The following is a 20,521-nucleotide window of genomic DNA, read 5'->3' on the forward strand; positions in this document are numbered from 1 at the left end:
TGCCCAGCCAGTTGCAAGGCTTCCCCTGCCTCCAGGCCATGCAGATGCTGATTCCCCAAGGAGTGCCACGCCCTGGTCCAGAACTCAAGTGGCTGGCACACACTCCCCTGGGGACTCAGCACTCTGCAGCTGGCCTCCTTTCCTAGCCCCCGCTGCCACATGCTGGCTGGCTGTGACCCTGAGCCTGGCTGCCCCTCCCTGCTCTCCCCTGCACATCCATTAGTTAGCAGCCTTCTCCCCACTGCTTCCCAACCTTCAGGGCCCATCTCTTCTAGTAGTTTTCAAACTGGCTTTGTGGACTAGTTGGGGCCCCCTGGGAGCTGCCCTGGGGGAGGGCGGGCTGACCAGTGACGTCTGTTTATCATTGGGATGACGAGGAGGAAGGCGCAGGTTGAGGACTGAGATGATCTGAAATGAATATGTTATTGACAGGCAGGATGAGGTCCCGACAGGCCAGGGATGTGTCCATCTGACCTCTCGTCCAGTGCTCTTGTGCCTGTGCTGTCCACTTCCTCCAAGAAAAGTCAACACTTCCAACTGCCAAGTGCCAGGATGCTACCATGAGCAGCACCAGCCCCTGGGAGTGCTCCCAGCCTCCCTCATTGCCGGGCACTGGGAGCCGTGTGTCCCCGGCTGCTTCTGAGGCTGTGATTCAGGCGCCCAGAAGCTGACCTTCCTCCCGCTGCTGACATGGAGGGTGCACTGTGAGGTCACAATCACCTAGAAATGATGTGTACTCATGGTGTGCTTCAGAACACCCAGAAACGAACTGCTAAAATTGAAAACTCACTTTGCCTTTCAGCAATTAAAAACACATTAGCTTTCTATGTTCCCCTTGTACCATTATTTCTATGAAAAGAAATTCTGAATGTCTTCTCCTAATGGATGTAAACTACGGATTGTCTCAATGAACTGCAGGTTTACTCCGACGATCTCTGCAGACCCCTGCTCTGCATCCCCCTACCCTCCTTAGGAATGCTCCTCTGTGTGGCCTTCTGTTCCATCTCCAGGAAGAGCCTTCTGACCTCTCATAACTACATGCTCATTCCCACCAAAGCCGGAGCCCAGGAAGGGGTAAAACGGCTGGGTGCCAAGAATGCTGAATGGGACAGCCATGAGCAGATGGTGATGGTGACGTCTCTCCTTCAGACCTTGTTACTCTGCATGCAATTAAATGACTAAAAAGAGAGTGCACAAGTGCACACACAGGCCCACACCACACCCACACCACACGCCACACCACACATACAGGTAAGGTTCATACCAGCCAGCAGTTCCCCAGAAACCCCAGCACACCTGCAGAGCCAGAGGCCACCTGGTCTTGACTTGGCTTGCACACGGAGTAGGACAGAAGCTATGGGGAGGAGGAGATGACCAGGCAACCAGGACCGTGGGGGGACGCTGCCACCAGGGGTGAGGCAGTGGGGATAGGGTGGGGCTGACTGGGAGGAGCCATCAGGCCGGGTTTCCAGGCGTGATTGAAGCTCGTTCCCTGAGCTGCAGCTGGATGGCCACACTGTAGAGATCAGCCCATGTCAACACACCCAGTCCCCCAGGCGGTTGCCACTGGTCCAGGGAACTGCCCAGCCCTCTCAGCCTGCCCCAGGCTCTGGGCGGCACCCGCTTCCTCTCCTGCTCCTCCCGAGTCTCCAACCCCGATGTGGAGGCCTCTTTGGGCCCTTTGGCTGGGCTGGGCCTTCCTGGTGCCCGCTCAGATCACCACTCGGCGTGGCAGGTTCTGGGCTGTGTGCTTTTGTGGTGAGGGTGCGCCCTCTCCCCCGTGCACGGGGTGCAGGTCGGAAGCCGCACATTGCACCCACGGCATCACCCGGTGATGTGCTTGGCTTCCTTGAGAAAGGAGTGAGCGGCAAATCCACGAATGGATGCATGCAGTGCTGACTGCAAAAGGGAAGGGAGAGCTAGAGGAAGCGGGAGGCTTGGGGCGGCATCCCTCCGTCACGTCCAAGAAGCATCTAGTCAGAGTCCGGCCGGCCAACCTTGTCTGCCCTCCGGAGTCACACTGCTCGTGCCGCCATCTTCTGCTAAGCCTTGCTCCAAATTGGCCAGGATCTGCAACATTCCAAATGAGGACAAAATCATGGGAATGAATTTGTGTCTGGACTTTGTTGTAATATATTCTCAGCTCAGCAAATGTCCCCGGATGAAAACAATCTGTCAAGGGATGTTCACACAAACTTTTAAAAAATATTAAACATATTTTTTAAAAGTTTCTTTTAAATATTTTCTTTATTGTAAATTGCAACTTTATTTTAGATTCAGGAGGTACGTGCGCAGGCTTGCTACCTGAGTATGCTGTGTGATGCTGAGGGTGGGGGTGCAGCTGAAGCCATCACCCAGGTGGTCAGCATGGGATCCAACAGGTCGTTTTTCAACCCTTCTCCCACCCTGCCCTCCCCCCGCTGGTAGTCCCTGGTGTTTATTTTTGGCTTCTGTATGTCCACGTGAATCCAATGTTTAGCTCCCACTTATGAGTGAAAACATTCAGTATTTGGTTTTCTGTTTCTGTGTTGATTGACTTAGGATCATGGCTGCCAGCTGCATCCATGTTGCTGCAAAGGACACGATGTGGTTCTTTCTGATGGCTGAGTAGTATTTCACAGCGTATGTGCACTATCTTTTCCTCATCCAGTTCACCCACGGGGACACATTTTCAGCATCACCCTATGACATGGGGTGACAACGAATGGGCAGACACTCTGCTCCTAGCTGAGGGTGAAAGTGATGTTTAGGATGTTCTTGAAGTATTTGCAGACATCATACATAGAGAATATGTTTTTTAAGAAAAGCATCAAGACCAGTGTGGTGGCTCAAGCCTGTAATCCCAACACTTTGGGAGGTTAAGGCAGGCGATCACCTTGGCCCAGGAGTTAGAGACCAGCCTGGACAACGTGACGAAACCCCACCTCTACAAAAATACAAAAAAATCAGCAGGGTGTGGTGGCGTGCACCTGTGGCCCCAGCTACCTGGGAGGCTGAGGTGGGAGGATCACTTGAGCCTGGGAAGTCAAGGCTGCAGTGACCAGTGACCTCACCACTGCACTCCAGCCTGGGTGACAGAGTGAGAACCTGTCTTCAAAAAAAAAAAGCATCATGTATGTCACCTGAGAGGTGATAATTCCTGTGAAAATGCCGGCCCCATTCCTACCGGGCACTGCGCTTGTGGCCTTTTGAATGTACCAAACACGTCTTGAGCACGTCGCTTTCCACAGTTTTTGTTGCTTGGTTTGTAACTTTTGGGCACTTCTTTTGTGTTTTGGTTTTCTCTGAAAGGCAAGCTGCTGTTGCTGCTGTGATTTGCATAGAGAATTAGATCGTATTGTCAATCAACACTCCCATGACGCGCCCCAGGAGGCGAGGGTTTCCGTTCGTGTGACTCCCTGGTCCCCATACACTGCGGACGAAAGCGGCCTCTCTTCACCTGCAGGGCCATTATTTAACACCAGATGGAGAACAATGAGCTGTGAACACGGAGGACTTTTCCTCTTAACCATTATCTTGGGCTACCTTGATAACTCAGAGGACAACCTGGGGTTCAAAACTGTAACCTTGAGAACAATCTAGCCAGTTTAAACTAGGTGAAATGACATTCTTCAGTGAATCTGCCTTCTGACGAATAATCACAAGAACAGAAATTGACAAAGAAGAAAATCTTGGTGTTACCAAGAATTAGCTTCCCTCAACCTCGTACACAGTTGGTGCGAATGTAATCAGTGCAACCACTATGGAGAACAGTTTGGAGTTTCTACAAAAACCTAAAAATAGAGCTACTATACCTCCCAGCAAACCCACGCCCAGATATATACCCCAGAGAAAGGAAATCAGTGTATCGGAGCGATCTCTGCACGCCCGAGTGTGTGCCAGCAACGTTCACCACAGCCATGACTTGGAAGCAGCCTAAGTGTCCATCAACAGATGAGGGGATAAGGGAAATGGCCACATACACGATGGAGTACTATTCAGCCATAAAAAAGAATGGGGTCCTGTCATTTACAACAACATGGATGGAACTGGAGGTCACTGTGTTAAGTGACATACGCCAGCCACAGGAAGATAAACATCGTATGTTCTCATTTATCTGTGGGGGCTAAAAATTAAACCACTCAACTCATGGAGGTGGCAAGTAGAAGAATGGTTACCAGAGGCTCAGAACAGCAGTTGGGGATGGGAGTCGGGGTAGGAGTGGGGGATGGGAGTGCGGATGGGAGTGGGGGTGGGGATGGATGGCAGTCGAGTGGGGGTAGGAGTGGGGGGGGGGATGGTAGTGGGGGTGGGAGTGGGGGTGGTAATGCGTACAAAAAGCAGAATAAATAAGACCTAGTATTTGCTAGCACAAGGGTGACTATAGTAAAGTAATTTAAGTATATTAAAAAGTAACTAAAAGAGTAAAACTGGATTGTCTGGAACACGGGGGGTCAACGCCTGAGGGAGGGATCCTGCACTTACCCTGATGTGATTATTACACATTGCCTGCTTGTATCACAATATCTCACGTAACCCATAAATATAAACACCTACTATGTACCCACAAAACTGAAAACCTATTAAAGAAAAGGAAGCTGACTTCCTTCAGGCTGGCATGGAGGGAGCACGGGAAGAAAGTGGGGGGACACACACTGCAGAGGCAAAGCCGCTGCACCAGCCAGACTTGGCAGCGCCCCGGTCAGAGGAGCTTTGAACACTCCCACTGGCAGTCCCCGGGGTGTGACGCACCAGGTCAGCCAACTCCTGTGCTTGTTCTGTGCCTCCCCACGAGCTGGGGTCTCTACGGGCCTGGGCGACCTCTCCACACGGGGGGTCTCTACGGGCCTGGGCGACCTCTCCACACAGGGGGGTCTCTACGGGCCTGGGTGACCTCTCCACGCCTTGGGAACTCTACGGGCTGGGGTGACCTCTCCACGCAGCGGGGGTCTCTGCGGGGCTGGGCCATCTCTCCACACCATGAGTGATCTCTCTATGTGCTGAGTGGAGAAAACCCTGTGGAAACACCCAGAACTTTGCAGTGAACATGCAAGGCCTGAGAGAAGACCTGCACCCACAGTGTCGTGGTGGCCTCTGCACAAGCTGTGCTGGGGCTGGCGCTCCCTGCGGGCTGTCATGGCTAATGAAGGGAGGAGGAATGAGGTCCCTCAAAGGGCAGCAGGAAGAGAAAGGTCTAGAAAGAAGGAAAAAAGGGTTTCCCATCCCAATGATGCATAAACGCAGGCAGAAACAGAAGCTCCATTGTAGCGGAGGCATCAAAAGCAGAGCACATGAGGAAACGGGAGCTCTGCCTGCAGCAGCTGCTTTCCACCCAGACCCGCCTACCCAGCTGCGCAGGCGCACGGGTCAGACACGGAGACACCAGCAGGCCACATCCCCCTAAACCCGCCTACCCAGCTGCAAAGGCACATGGGTAGAACACAGAGACACCAGCAGGCCACATCCCCCCAGACCTGTCTACCCAGATGGGAGGGCGCACAGGTTGGACACAGGGACAACAGCAGGCCACATCTACCCAGCTGTGAGGGCACAGGGGTAGGACACGGAGACACCAGAAGGCCACATCTACCCAGCTGGGAGGGCACAGGGGTAGGACACAGAGACACCAGCAGGCCACATCCCTCCCTCTGAAAAAAGCACCCTCCTGGCTGGGGCAGAGGGATGCACAGAACGACGCCAAGTGTCTGCAGGGACCTAAGTCACTGAGGTGCTGCAGCCTGAGGAAGGGACAGCTGGAGAAGGCACCAATCATTGACATGAGCCCAGGCACATCAGACACAACCTTCTGATCCTCGGTGACTACTGTTTTGTTTGTAGGGTGTGTCATTTAATGTCAATTAAAAGGTCCCAGTGCGGTGCACAAGAGCATCCACGAGTGAACGGGACAGAAACAGCAGTTCACAGTTGGTAGCTTGTATTGCTGTCTAGAGACAGTTGTCTGGCTTTATAAAGTAACAGTACATTGATTTACAAAAGGTTATTTCTATAAAGGAAAGTGACAGACACGCTCTCAATCCAAAGCCTGAATTATTTAGGAAATGCAGTTATTGCAAAAAAAAGCCCGACAGTGTGTCGTTTGCAAATGTGGCATGGCTGGAATTTCCTCCTTGGTTCCTTTTGCTCCAGACGAAAGGACCAGACTCCAGGGTCTATATCAGAGACCAATCAGCAGTCCTGTGTTTGTGTCCCAGAATAAAGGCCCAACACACCACACCCAGCTCATTCGGGAAGAGGCTCTGAGGAGCAGGGGCACGATATGAAGCACGGGGTGACAGAACACCCCATGTGCCAGATCACATCACCCACACCTTCCCTGAAGGAAGCCGCTGAGAGCCCAGGCGAGGGCGTAGGAGGCAGAGGACAGAGATAAGGCGACAGTGCAAAGTGCTTCAGGAAGACGCACAGAGCGGTGATCGACCAACAGCAGGGGCAGAGGGGCTGCAGAGGGCAGGGGGACCACGGGGGCAGCGGGAGGCCAGAGTGACCGCAGGGGCAGAGGGGCTGCAGAGGGCAGGGGGACCATGGGGGCAGAGGGAGGGCAGAGTGACCGCGGGGGCAGAGGGGCTGCAGAGGGCAGGGGGACCGCAGGGGCAGAGGGAGGGCAGAGTGACCGCAGGGGCAGAGGGACTACAGAGGGCAGAGTGACCACGGGGGCAGAGGGGCAGAAAGCGCCGGGTGCTGGAGGCACCTTCCTGCAGCTCCCAGCTGGTTGGAGCTGGGTCTGGAGGCTCGGCGCCTGCTGGGAGCTACCGGGGATGATGTACTTTACAGATGGGGGCCCAGGATGGTTTTTAAGCACAAACAGCATTCTGTTTGATTTCACAAAAATAAACCTGTGGTGGAGGCAGCATCGTGCCCATGTGCAGGGCCCTTCGTGCTTTCTACACACAGCAAAGTGCTGGAGTGACAAGAACGGGGATGTTCCCGGCCAGAAGACGTGGGTTCCAGTGCAGGCTGACTTTCAGTGTGCCTTCTCTGACATCCTATTTCCTTAGCTTCCAACTTTTTCACACGCCTGTATTACAAGTCATGAAACTCCAATGAGAATGTACTTGAAGCATTCTGTAAGCTTTAAAAATGCTGAATGGATATTAATCACAAATAGGAGAAGCAACCAGAAACGTAAAAATTCCACTGCCTCAGTTTTCCCTGTGGCTTCTCTTTCGCCATCATCCCCGTGCTAAACTGTGAAGGGTTTTGGTATGTGGGATCGGGGAGCGATTAAATTAATGCTGCACTGACTATTACATATTAAGTGGGCCTTTGAAACTTCCAGGAGCTTCCACAACTCCGAGGTTTGGCTGCTGGGCAGCTGCGAGGTTCCTGGAGGCTGAAAGGCAGGCCTCTTGGGGTCCATGAGCTTCCCAGCACGAGCCGCGTGCCCGAGCCTGCAGCTGGTGGGGTGAAGTGCAGCTCACAACCGTAGGGCCGGGCTGGGGTGGAGGCAGGAGCCCGCCCTGCAGGGCCAGGAGAGGCCGGTGCATCCTGAAGTGGAACGGACTCCGGCTGACTGCCACTGTGGCCACGCGTTCCTCAACACTCCTCAAAAGGAGAGCCTCATCCCCATCCTTGCGTGTGGGCTGGACTTGGTGACCAGGTGGAGGGGACATGGAGGCCCCGCAAGGCACAGTGGCTTCCTCCTCCTCCTTGCCTCTCTGTCGGGAGCCAGCTGCCATGCTGTGCGACACACGAGGAGCTCCACAGAAATAAGCCCAGGAACCCAGCCTCTCACCAACAGCAGCAGAGCTCGGTGGGTGCAGGAGGGAGCCCCGGGGCCCAGTTCTCTAGCCCCAGCTGAGCCCTCAGGTGAGGCAGCGCAGCCAACATCATAACTGCAGCCTTGGGACAGGCCTGAGCCACAGCGACCCAGAAGCTGCGCTGGACCCCAGACCCACAGAAACAGCTCATAGAGCTGCAGATCATCTGCTACAGATCATCTGCTGCAGATCAACTGATGGCGAACACACAGGCACAGCGAAGTTACCCCGCACCTTCCTTCAGGGCTTTGCATGAGGAACAGTGTATTGAGACCAATATACTGAAACACTCGGGAAGTTTAGTTTTGTTTAATTTGAAAATTCTGGGCTGGACATCGTGGGTCACGCCTGTAGTCAGTTCTAGCATTTTGGGAAGCTGAGGTGGGAGAACTGCTTGAGTCCAGGAGTTCAAGACCAGCCTGGGCAACATAGTGAGATCCCATCTCTACAAAAAGTTTAAAAATTAGCCAGGCATGGTGGCACATGCCTGTAGTCCCAGCTACTCAGGAGGGCAAGGCAGAAGAATTGCTCGAACTGCGGAGGTCACAGCTGTAGTAAGCCATGTTCATGCCACTGTACTCCAGTCTGGGTGACAGAACAAGACCCTGTCTCAGAAAAAAAAAAAAAAAAGAAAAAAAAATTCTGAACTGGGTTCTTCATCGGGCGTCTTAGCATGAGCTCATCTCTGAAAGCAACTGTAATCATGAGAAGGTGCCGCTTGGAAATTCATGGAAGAGGAGTTTGGAGAAAGTAACAGAAGGAACAGCTGTGGGGCTGAAGAGGCAACACCAGACTCGGACTGTTATGTTCACAGAGGGGTCTGTTTGGTGTGGAGGGGCTGCAGCCAGCCCCACCATGGGGGATACCGCACTGGGCATGGCGTGGCTGGTCCAGGGATGAAGAGGTTTCAGGCTAACAAGGTGGGCAACCATCAACATCCACCCGCAGTACAGGAGGGAAGATCAGTTATTCAGAGTTAAAAACCTGCTTGTGTTTTGTCCAAAGAGTGAAGAAAATTACATGCCTTGAATGAATATCCCAGCTGCTTGACTTCATATATAATCGCTGCCGCTTGATCTCAAGCAATATTTAAAAAGGCAATTTGTAACCTATTCATATTTAAAGAGACCCAAATCTGTGTTCTCATCATATGCAGCTAACCGGGAGGTGGTGAAGCAGGTTTTCTGGCTGCGTCACCGATGCCTTCGTGTGGAAATTGCTGTCTGCAGGAGGCCTTGAGGAAGGAGCCTTCGTGCTTGTCCCTTTGGCGGCTGTCACGGGTCGTGGGGTGAGCGTGGGATAGGTTTAGGGAACTGGTTTTATTCCTGAGGCATCTAGTATACAAAGTACTGAGAAGCTGGCACGACGTCAAGGACCTGAGGACTTCCTAAGTGGACCCTTCTGAGTTCAGACTAAAGGTTAGAGCAGGTCTATTCTGGAGAGTGTTAGATTTTGGGAAGCCTAGGACCCTCCAGTCCCACCTTGGCTTCCTAGGGGACCTCTTCAAAGTGAAAAGAGGTTTCTTGGAGCTGCTCCGAAGCTCTCAAAGAATCATGAAACACTGACCACGTGCCAGGGACCGTGCGGTGTCACTTACGTCTGCCCCCAGCCACCCTGGGTATCAGCAATGTCCCTCGCTTGCAGAAAGGAGGCTGAGGCGGACCCAGGCTGGGCAGCTGGTCATGTAGCTGGCACATCGGAGCGGACCTGGAAGTTTCCAGACTGTCAGACTGACTCCAAAGCCGCTTTCACAACCACTGCTTTTGGGACAGTGTCCTCTGGGCCCCTCACCCCTTGAAAATATACTTTCTTCTTTCTATTCAGATCACACATTGCAAGGTCTCAGGATTGGCCACGATGAACTCCAGAGGATTCTGAAGCTGTGAACTTCCACTGCCAGCCGAGTCAAGACATTCCTCGGGAGATCCCTGACGCCCAGTGCTGCTCCACTCCCACCGCACTCCAGCTTGCACATCTGAGCACACAGGAGCCTGGGCTTCAATGGCAAAGAGCAGGGCCTCAGCCTCAGCGGACAGCCGTCCTCACTTGGCCTTTCTTCTCTCCACCTGCCAATCATTCCCATGTCATCTGATTAAGCCACAATCAATCTGTTCTCTGCAGGAGCAGCAGAAAAGCAGGGCGAACAAACCCTCTGGGTCACACGTGGTGATGGCAGCAACTGGCCACTGTCGGTGCGCGGAGAGCTGGCCCTGACAGTATTAGAGGCCTGCCACGCCTGTTCTCGATTATGTTTCTAACTTTGCTTGCAAATAAGACAACAAAACTGAAGATGTCCGTCTGTCAAAACCCCTTTTAGAAAAGATATTAACTCTTCCTATGAACAAAGCTCTCACGACTGCATTAGCAACTATCAAGAAGCAAGCTACACTGACATTGTTGAATACATTTCTTTTCCAGAGTGCACAAAAATGTACCTTATCCTCTGCCTCCTCCAGTTGGGAATGAGTCTGCAAAGAAGCAGTTTTATGAACATGGAACTCTCAGCCAAGCTGAGCTGGGGAGGCTGGAGGCTGCAGAACTGCAGGGAGGGATGGAGCCCAACTCAAGACTGGGTGGGGGCATGCAGGTGAGTGATGAATGAAGCTACAATCAACCTGTGCATCATTACGTATGGATTATGTCTACTTAGGCAAATGGCTTTTAGAAGTGTGTTTTCTCAGGTCTTTCCCAAAGGGTCTGTGACACTCTCTCAGGACCAAGAGGGAGACAGCCTACAGGGGATGTGGGAGGAGCAGGGTCAGAGGACGGAGGCACTGATTTTACCAAGCCAGGGCAGCATGGGAAATTTCTTTTAAATCGTGGTGTATTTTCTTCTTCACTGATGAAATCACACTTGCACCAAACATTTACTGATTCACTCAGTGGCTCAAAGACGACAGATAAAACGAAGTGCTCTGAAGTAGTTTGTAAAGATCATAAGTGAAGTCCTAAAACTGGGCCCCATATGAAAACTCACAACATGGTTCTAATCTAAAACACACGTGCTGAACAGACTCGAGTCAGTCTTTGGTGAATGTTCGACGCAGGGACAGTCGGCCCCGGGAGTCCCGTGGGGCTCCACCTTCCCGGTACGCCCCCCGCCCTCCGCCCTCCCGTCTCCAGCCTCCGCCCTCTGCCCTTGCGTAACCGGCCGTACTCGGACTTCCTTTATTTTCGCTCCTGCCCCATGGTCCTCATTTTTTCAACAGCAAAAGGTCTTATTATGAGATAAAACGAATACATGCGTGAAGTGAGACGTGGGTAACAAAAGGGGAAGTAAAATGACCTTTCATCACATTGTCTACGCCGCTAACACACGGGGCGTGTGTTATTCTTCCTCTGATGAATATCACCTTTTTCATCACGGTCATACTGTAATTACAATTCTGGCTTTGAAATGAATGTGAGATCACCAGCACTTCCCCACGTTGGGGGGCCACGCCACGCTTGACAGCCGGCACCCTGACCAGCCTCCTCCTCTGCCACCTCGGCAGCTACCCCTCTCAAACCACGCGACGCCTGAGAGCGGCCGCTGGAGGTGACTGGGGCGGCTCTGTTCTGGCCTCTCCCCTGAGAGCTGAACGTCAAGCTCCACCCTGCATGAGGCCTGGTCTGAGCGACCCGGGGGGGCGGCACTGCTGCCTCACTCCCAGCCGCTCCCACGGCCGCCCGCACCTCACTCTGCAGTCACCTAGGGCAGCTGCTTTTCCTTTGGGAAATCCATGCTGGGAACTGAACCTGAGAAGACTTGACTTCTACTGGAGTGGCAATTATCAGACAGCAGGGCTCAGCACACTTCTGTACAAATGGCAGTGCGTTCATTTTCTGAGCAACCTGAATGCTCTGCCTGACTTGATCACTACGGCATGAAAACCTTCCACCGTCCTCACGTGGGGGCTGCGCTACTGTTTACCCCCTTCTGAAGCATTTCATTTTATAGTCATTCCTGACCTCCAGCCTCGAAAATCCACTTTGAAGAGCAACAAGAGATGCCACGCAAGCAGTGCAAACAAATGGGGCAGAGTTCTTCATGGAATAGGAACCAGATAACTTCTCTGCTTTCTTTCTAGAAACAACGATCTCAGTTTCATCGAACGTCCTTGAATTAAGCATCTCAGATCAGTGTCAAGGCTCCTGGTCAGCCGCCGGCCACCGAGTGCAGCCCCAGCACTGGCCTCCTGCCTGCTCAAGTCCCCCCGATGACCTGAGAGAGGGGTTCGTGCAGGACTCCAGGGCTCGGCCTGGGTGTGGCCCATCAGGAACGGGGACTGGAAATTACTGTGCAGAACAGTGGGCGGCTTCCCCACGCAGCTTCCCTTGGCAGCCTGAGTGAGGCGGAGGAGCTAACGGAAAATGGCACCAAAGGAAATATGTTTAATCTTCTGGACCAATTTCTGTTCACTCTGCTTGACTCTCCACACCACTGGAAGAGTCCATAGTTCCCTGAAACTACTGAGACTAGTTTTTGGCAGGAGCAAGTGCAGTAGGGATTACTGAAATTTCTGTAACTGTTTAAGTGACACTTAAGATCAAACGTTGGAGTTCCTGCTTTAAAAGGCATCAGAGAATATTTTGTATTTGGAGGAAAAAAGCCACACTCTTGATAGTCTAACTGCACAGAGAACAGCAGAGTGGCTCAAGGGCGAGGTTTCTGGAGCTGTGTGGCCGGGCTCAGCCAGGCTCCATCACTGCGGTCGTCAGGGGAAACTTCACCTCCCCGAAGCTGCTTTCCTCATCTGGGAACTGAGGGTAATAACACCACCTGCAGGTGCTGTGGGCATTAGTAGGGGTGATCAACATAATGCATTCGGCACGGTGCCCAGTACCAGAAAGCACCTCGCACATCCATGCAGCGCTAACATGTCATAGTACCTCAGTGCTGGGACACACAGCATGTGTCCTGAGCAGGCTGTGTGTGTGTGGCTTGGGGCAGCTGTGGTGAATGCTTTAAACAACACAGCAAAGAGCAGTCCACGCAGGAAGAGGCCTCACGAACACATTTCCCTGAGCTGTGAAGGCCTCGCTAGCACATCCTTAGGTTTAAGACTTCCTGAGGATTTCCCTGAGTTGTCAAGGTCTGGGAAAATCGAAGCATTCATGCTGGAGAACTGTGGAGACTCTCTGGTCTGACTTCTCTTTATTCACCAGTGGGGAGCAAAGGGGACCGAAGGCCACACCAAGCTGCTCACTTTCATCCACCACATCAACACTGGCAGAAGAGTGGCGGGCTGGCTCTTCATACTGTTAGATTTCTCACTGTGATGCAGTTTGGACATTCGTCCCCCAAACCCCATGTTGGAATGTGAGCCCCAGTGTTGGAGGTGGGACCGGGTGGGAGGGGTCTGTGTTCTGGGCGTGGATCCCTCATGGATGGCTTGGTGCCCTCCCTACAGTAATGAATGAGTTCTGGCTCCATTAGTTACCTTGGGATCTGGCTGTTAAAAAGAGCCTGGTGCCTCCCCCTCCCTCCTCCTCCTCCTCTTCTCTCTCGCTCCCTTTCTCATCATGTGACACACTTGCTTCTCCTTTGCTTTCTACTATGATTAAAAGCTTCCTGGCCAGGTGCAGTGGTTCATGCCTGTAATCCCAGCACTTTGGGAAGCCAAGGGAGGTAGATCATTTGAGGTCAGGAGTTCGAGACTAGCCTGGCCAACATGTGAAACCCTGTCTCTACTAAAAATACAAAAATTAGCTGGAAGTGGTGGTGGGCACCTGTAATCCCAGCTACTCAGGAGGTGAGGCAGGAGAATCACTCGAACCTGGGAGGTAGAGGTTGCAGTGAGCCGACTGCTGGACTGCACTCCACTCCAGCCTGGGTGACAGAACGAGACTCTGTTTCAAAAAAAAAAAAAAAAAAAGCTTCCTGAGGCCACACCAGAAGCAGATGCTGACACTGTGCTTCTTGTATTGCCTGCAGAACTGTGAGCCAAGATAAACCTTTTCTTTATCAATGACTCATTCTTGGGTATTCCTTTATGGCACTACCAAATGGACCAAGACACACTTCTTGAGTAAAGAAATTCTACCGTAACACAGACTTTCCCTTTTTAAATTCTGGATGATCATGATGTATTGGTGATCAAACCTAAAGGGAGCGGGTGAAACAAGCATCGTCTACCAAACTGCGAACCCACTGAGGGCGAGGCTGTGTTGTGGTCAGCCCTGAACTGCCAGCATGTGGCACTCAGTAGATGCTGATGGCCACTTGCTGCATGAACAAATGAACAAGTTCAGACAGAGCTGTTCTGGACAGTGGGGAGACAAATCACTCCATGTCCCAAAGTGCCTATGTGCCCAGTGTTCACATCCAGATGAAAACCGCTTCAGTTAAACACTGAACCAGCCACAGAAAGGTCAGCAATGCCCCGCGTGCTGCCTCAGGCCCCTAATGTGCAAGGAAGTGAGAGAGGAAGCTGACGACCACGCTGCTCATGCTGCAGAAGGTGGTGGAGACACAAGGCTGACCGCATGGTCACGCGCTGGGTCTTTCCCTCCCGCCCAGGCATCCACCAGCTGTGCCACAGTGGGGTTCTCTCTCTGAAGATGGGGTCAGATTTTAAGTCAGCACATAAAGGAACACATAGACATTACATATTGAAATTAACCATGAAAATCCTTTAAGGTAAAGCCCAACACACATCTTTCCATAAATCCAACTGCTTGTTTTTCTTCCAGGATTAGAACAAACTGTGATTTCCTCAATTAAATACCACAAGAAATGCTGGCTTATATTTGGATCATGCCATAGAAAAAATATGCACCTTTAAACGTGAGCATTGCCTGAAGTGTGGTGATGTTCTCACGCGATGAGAGGCGGCGGAGGCAGGAGAGGCAGGATGGCGCTCTCACTGGTGGGGGTCCCACCCGGTCAGCCCAAGAGAAACGTTCCCAGGATGTGACTGCAATAACCCTTTGGTTTCTCCCATCTCCACAATGCTTAGCTGTCAACTGCTGTCACTTGGAAGCCCCACAGAGTCTCAGAAGGGCCCGACACAGCAGAGTACAGACTTCAGCCTGTCTCCAGATGTCAGCCAGTGGTAAGGGGCAGTGCCCCCACTCAGCACGGGGGCTTTTGTGTAGGTGTCCAGCGACCTTCCTTGGAGCAGAAATACTGGTACAGGGTGGAAGAGAGGACTCTCAGCCTTCCTTCCTTCAAACGGGACACATTACAGTGATGAAAGCAGGCAAGTGACGAAGAGCATGGGCTCTACAGCCAGATGACTTGGGTTCAACTGGTGATCCTGAGTAAGTTAGATAAGCACTCCATGCCTCAGTTTCCCCATGTGTAAACTGGGATAATAACATCTCCTTCACAGGGTTGTTATAAGGATTAAATGAGTTGATACTGGAACTCAGAGCAGTGGCTGGCTCATCATGAATGTGGCATAGGTGTCTGTCGGGTGGAGTAAGTGCAGTGCCTGGCAGTGGTGTGGGAAGCTCCTGCTCTCTGTCCCACTCTGCTGCTGCGCAGCTGGTGCTGAGTGGCTCCCTGAGTGTTACACTGGAGTACGCATTTTTTTTTTTTTTTTTTGAGACAGAGTCTCACTCTGTTGCCCAGACTGGAGTGCAGTAGCTCGATCTCGGCTTCCTGCAACCTCAGCCTCCAGGGTTCAAGTGGTTTTTGTGTCTCAGCCTTTGAGTAGCTGAGGTTACAGGCATGAGCTTCTGCGCCCAGCCTGTAGTGTGCATTTAAGGAGCATAATACTGAAATAGGAAATACTTCAGGACCAAGATGGCTGACTTGCAAAACTACTTCAACTCACTTGGCTTCTCTATCCGCAAACCACCTTGTGCAGAACTTTCTCTCTCAAATGCCATAAAGATTTCCTACAATGTGACATGGAGGATAATAAAAAAAATTGTGTACAATTTAGAAAGTCATTGATTTAGAATTTCTCAATTTCAAGTCATGTGCTTCCTATTTCTGTAAATAAAATTAAAACCTGTTTTAAGATTCAAGAAAAGTGTTACAATGTAAAAAAAGTTGGTAACATGATTCTCCATCAACCAATCAAAATATAGAAAGCAAACAGTTTTCTTTCTACCTTTCACATTATGGTATTAGAAGAACTGAAGCAGATACAAAGCCCGGGCACCAGGTGCCTGGAAGTGCCTGCTTCTCCTCCACAGGTAAGCGGGTCATTCCTTCCTCACCAGGGACACTGACCACATCACCTGGGAACTCCGCAGAACTTCCATCACTACCGCTGGCAAGTGAAAGGAGGAATCTGGCAAGAAGAATCTTAGTTTTTCCAAAAATTATAATATGCTGCTGCTCCTACTGACTACCCGCCTGTTGTTACAGCTTTCGAAGCACTTCTGCATACCTGTGTCATCGAACCTCTACAGAACACTGGGACGTGGGTAGCAAGGGCAGGATTGTTCCTAATCTGAGACAAATAATCTAACAGCCCATAAACAGCAAGGGGTCTGGGTCCACATTTCTTCCCAATGTCAGTTAGTGTAATAACGTGCTGGTTTGGTGCCTCCCACATTGACTGTGACTTCACAACCAAGAATGAGTCGGAAAACACTCTGACTCTGCCTTTGGAGTCAGGATCATGAGTGACAGCTGTCATAACGCAGGACCACTTACTTTGATGTGAAAGCTGAAACCATGATTGTTTTCAATACTGCTCCGGCACCTCTGTCTGCACCTGGCAGGTGAGTGTGAGCACTTGTGGGACGCAGGCGTGGTCTGGCACACTGACCCTGAAGCTTTAGCCAGCAGCCTCAGCAAGAAAGATGCCTCTGCATTTCAACTTCCCACAGTAGCAGGTAGGAAAGACTCAAGCTCTGCTAGAAAGCCTTAGCATCCCTAAAAAGAGCTTCAGCAAGAGCCACGACTGCCAGGCCACACAAACCGGGTCACCCAGCCTCCGAAGGCAGAAGCAGCAGTGGTGCATGGGGTGGGACGAGCAAGAAACCGCACAGGCACGTCCTGTGGGGAGGGCAAGGAGGGCGCGTTCTCCCACGCGGCGGGGAAGAATGGCAGTGTCACCTACCTTGCTGCAGACAGTCTTGACCCTGTGCAGTCTGTCCAGCGACTCCTGTGGGTTCCCCAGGTACTGCTGAAGCTCCGCGTGCAGGATGCGCATGGAGAAGGGGACCATGGAGCCTGGAATCCAATCAGCGCTGAGTGAGTTTGTTTGCCATAAGTGAGCACACATTCATACTTGGCACGCTTGAAGGAGGCGTCGCAGATGTCCCAGCAGAAGTGATGACAGATCCCTTTATTTCTTGTGAAGTACTTAACTGTGTCAGCTATAAAATACATGCTGGTTTTCTCTGTGGAGCTCTATCTATGTATGTCTAGACAATGATCAGAGGAGACAGGTGGTTGTCACCACACTTTCCACAGCTAAACTGTGATCATTTACAAACCACTCCCAAATGAGTGAAATGTAGAGACCACCAACCCCTCCTCCAATAAAAGAGAAACCAGAATGCTCAGGTATTCTCTAATATTTCTTTAGTTTAGCAAGCTCAAATGGAAGGTTCCTAGGTTGGCCTCCCCAGAAGGAGACCCGGAAGGGAGAAGCTGTAAGCCAGCCAGTGGTTCTGGAACTGCTCCCAGGGAACCCAGTGGGTAGGAGGGGAAACTGAGCACAGGTGAGTCTCAGGCCCGGGCCCTGGGAATGGGCCTCCCACTGGATTCCATGTGGCCCTGGAGCCTATGTTCTGCCTCTGAGCTGTCCCAATAGGAGGCAAGGGACTGGACTTGAAAAATCCATCACCCAGGGCCACCTGGCTGTGAGTGTGCTAAAAAGAGGAAGACGCCCAAGAGAAACCACCTTGATATTGTACCACACGTGGCTGCCTCATCTCTCAGGGCAAGGGAAATATCTGTTACTGTTATGTTCTCTTCTAACAGGATTTGGAAATCAATCTGTAATATGTATACTAAGTACGTAACAATCATTGAAAGATCAAATAGCATGTATTGATTAGAAATGAGATAAATAGAGAAATGCCAGCAGAGGGCAATTGCTTAGATTCAGTAGAGCGCTTTTCAAAATAGGCCTAAGTGATGAATTTTCAGATCTGGAATATAGTTTGAAAGATGGTAAGAAAACAAGCGTGTGACTTCTGTAAGCCACTTAACATCTCTGTGCCTCAATGCGTCCATCTGTCTATTCACTAGCCATTACTGAGAGTGCACCACGACCACACTGAAATGGGCTTTATGTTTATGCTCTTTAATGAAAAAGGTCCAACAAGAAGATAGTCAAAATTAAGGGACACGATGGAAAATAGTTCTATTGTGACCATAAGCCTGGAGAAAAGAAAGATAACAATTATTGAACTTAAAATGTTTAAACTTTATTTTTTGATGCCACTAAATAATTTCTGTATCTTAAGAGAATGACTGAGCTTAAGTTTCAGCCTGAGGTACTTTGGTTTCCTAGAAATCAACATTTCTAGACTATCAGCATAATAACACAGGGGACTGGCCTCCAATGTAAGTCATGTCACTGTGAAGCCGGCCCAACATGGTAAGTTATATGTAAGCTGTGTCACTTCCATCCTTCTGCTCGTGTAGAGAAGGGGCCATAATCACTCCTGTCTGGTTTATCACTTACTTCAAGGGAAAGACAATCTCAAGAACCCTTCAAGCTCCATACTATAAGCACAGAAACAACGTCTACTGGTAGTTCTCAAACCCAATTTATAGACTAGCTGTTAATACTTCCATCTGGAGTACAGCTTGGAGGATGGGGAGAAAACAGGCTGTAGAACTCCTGCGAGCCACCTCACCTGAGAAGGCGGCCGAAAGTTATCTGCCCCTTTCCCTGACAGCTGCCCATGGACATGGGGGTGCTTCTGCATGTTAAAGGACATATGAAACTATTTTGAACTAAGTGAAAATAAAAATATGACTTAATCAAGATTGGTGGGAGCTAATGCAATGGCAAGGAAACAAACCAAAGGTGCAGCCTGAGAGGAAGGAAAAGAAACTGCTTGTTTGCAATGATATCATTATGAAGAAAAATCTCAAAGAACAAAAGACTTCTAAATAGTAAGTGATTGAAGGTCACAGGATACAAGATTAATACGCAAATGTCAACTGGCTTCCTAGATACTATAAATTACGGGAATTTGAAATTAAAAACACAGTATCATTTCCATAGAAATAAATGAAATATCCAGTTATAAACTGGACAAAATATGCATAAAAGCTGTAGGAAGAAAACTATAAAACTGATGAAAGAATTCACAGACGAATAAACTGAGAGATTCCACATTCACAAACAGGAAGACAATACTGATAAAATATCAGTTCTTTACAACTTGACCTACAAATTCGATGCAGCCCCAATCAAAAAAATTCCAGCAAATTATTTTGTGGTTATCAAAAAAATGATTCTAAAGTTAATATGGAGAAGGAAAACGCCCAGAATATCCAACACTATATTAAAGAGAACGAATCTGGAGGGCTGACACCATCCACCTTACAGAGCCACTGCAGAGCTATTATGAAAAAGACGGGGTGACTGCGTGGTCCTGGCAGAAGAACGGGCAAACAGATCAACGGCCCAGAGCAGAAAGACGAGAGATGGGTCCTCACAAATACAGTCACCTTGATCTCTGACAAAGCAGTAAAGGTAAGTCCGTGGAGAAAGGACAGGTATTTCCAAAAATGATGCTGCGACAACTGGACGTCCAAATGAAAAATAAAAAAGAATCTAGACGCAGATCTTCTTACAGACAGGAAGAAAATATTTGTAAAACACCTATCTGATAAAGAACCTGTATCTAACATATACGAAGAATTCTTAAAAATCAACAACAGGCCAGGTGTGGTGGCTCGTGCCTGTGATCCCAGCATGCAAATTGCTTTTTTATTTGTTTCTACAAAAAATACAAAAACTTAGGCAAGCAGGTTTTTTTTTTTCCTACAAAAAATATAAAAACTAGCCAGGTATGGTGTGTGCCTGTGGTCCCAGCTACTCCACTGGTTGAGGGGGGAAGACTGCTTAAGCACAGAGGCTGGAGGCTGCAGTGAGCCATGACTGCACCACTGCACTCCAACCTGGGAGACAAGAGTGGGTGGGACTCTGTCTCAAAAAAAAAAAAAAAAAACCACAATAAGAAAACAACCCAATTAATCAATAAGCAACAGATCTGAACAGATAGCTTCCCAATAAAGATTTATCAATTACAAGCATATAAAAAGATGCTCATCATATGTCATTAGGGAATTGCAAATTAAAATTAAAACAATGAGATAACGCTACACACCTACTAGAATAGCTAAAAATCCAAAAAGTAATGTCAACAGGAACTCTCATTCATTGCTCTTAGGAATGCAAACAGTGTGAAAGCTTTGGAAGATGCTTGGCAGATATTTACAAAGCTAAGAATACCTTTACTGTAAGATCCAGCAATCACAGTCCTAGGGATTTACCCAAGGATTGGAAAGCTTGTATCCACACAAAACCCTGTAAAAAAATGTTTATAGCAGTTTTATTTGTAATTGTCAAAAACCAGAAGCAACCAAGATATTCTTCAGCAGAAGAGTGGATAAATAAACTGTGGTATATCCATACAAGGGAATATTATTCACAGATAAGAAATGTACTATCAAACCAGAAAAAGAGATGGTGGACCCATAAATGCACATTCCTAAGTGAATGAAGCCAATCTGAAAAGACTACATATGGTGTGAGTCCAACTCTAAGGCCTTCTGGAAAATGTGAAACAATGGAAAGACTCAACGTTCCCAGGGGTGGTGGTGGGGGGGTTAATCCAGGGGTGGTGGG

At 49.9% G+C, this 20,521-nt stretch overlaps 1 protein-coding gene across 5 annotated transcripts in view; it reads right to left on the bottom strand.

Annotated features, from left to right (window-relative positions):
* TRAPPC12 (trafficking protein particle complex 12) overlaps nucleotides 1-20,521 on the bottom strand; it is a 93,806-nt gene that overhangs the window by 15,751 nt on the left and 57,534 nt on the right. For 4 of the 5 annotated variants that reach the window (XM_032294247.1, XM_032294248.1, XM_032294246.1 and 1 more), the window contains 2 exons: nucleotides 16,763-16,875; nucleotides 1,998-2,070 (listed from right to left, as the gene is read on the bottom strand). In XM_032294247.1, coding sequence (XP_032150138.1) covers nucleotides 1,998-2,070; nucleotides 16,763-16,875 — 186 coding nt within the window. The remainder of the gene's footprint in view (nucleotides 1-1,997; nucleotides 2,071-16,762; nucleotides 16,876-20,521) is intronic. The other variant, XM_032294249.1, reaches the window with a different exon arrangement.

The sequence above is a fragment of the Sapajus apella genome, unplaced genomic scaffold (genome assembly GCF_009761245.1).
Source record: "Sapajus apella isolate SASKATOON/1434 unplaced genomic scaffold, GSC_monkey_1.0 scaffold31, whole genome shotgun sequence".
NCBI lineage: Eukaryota > Metazoa > Chordata > Mammalia > Primates > Cebidae > Sapajus > Sapajus apella.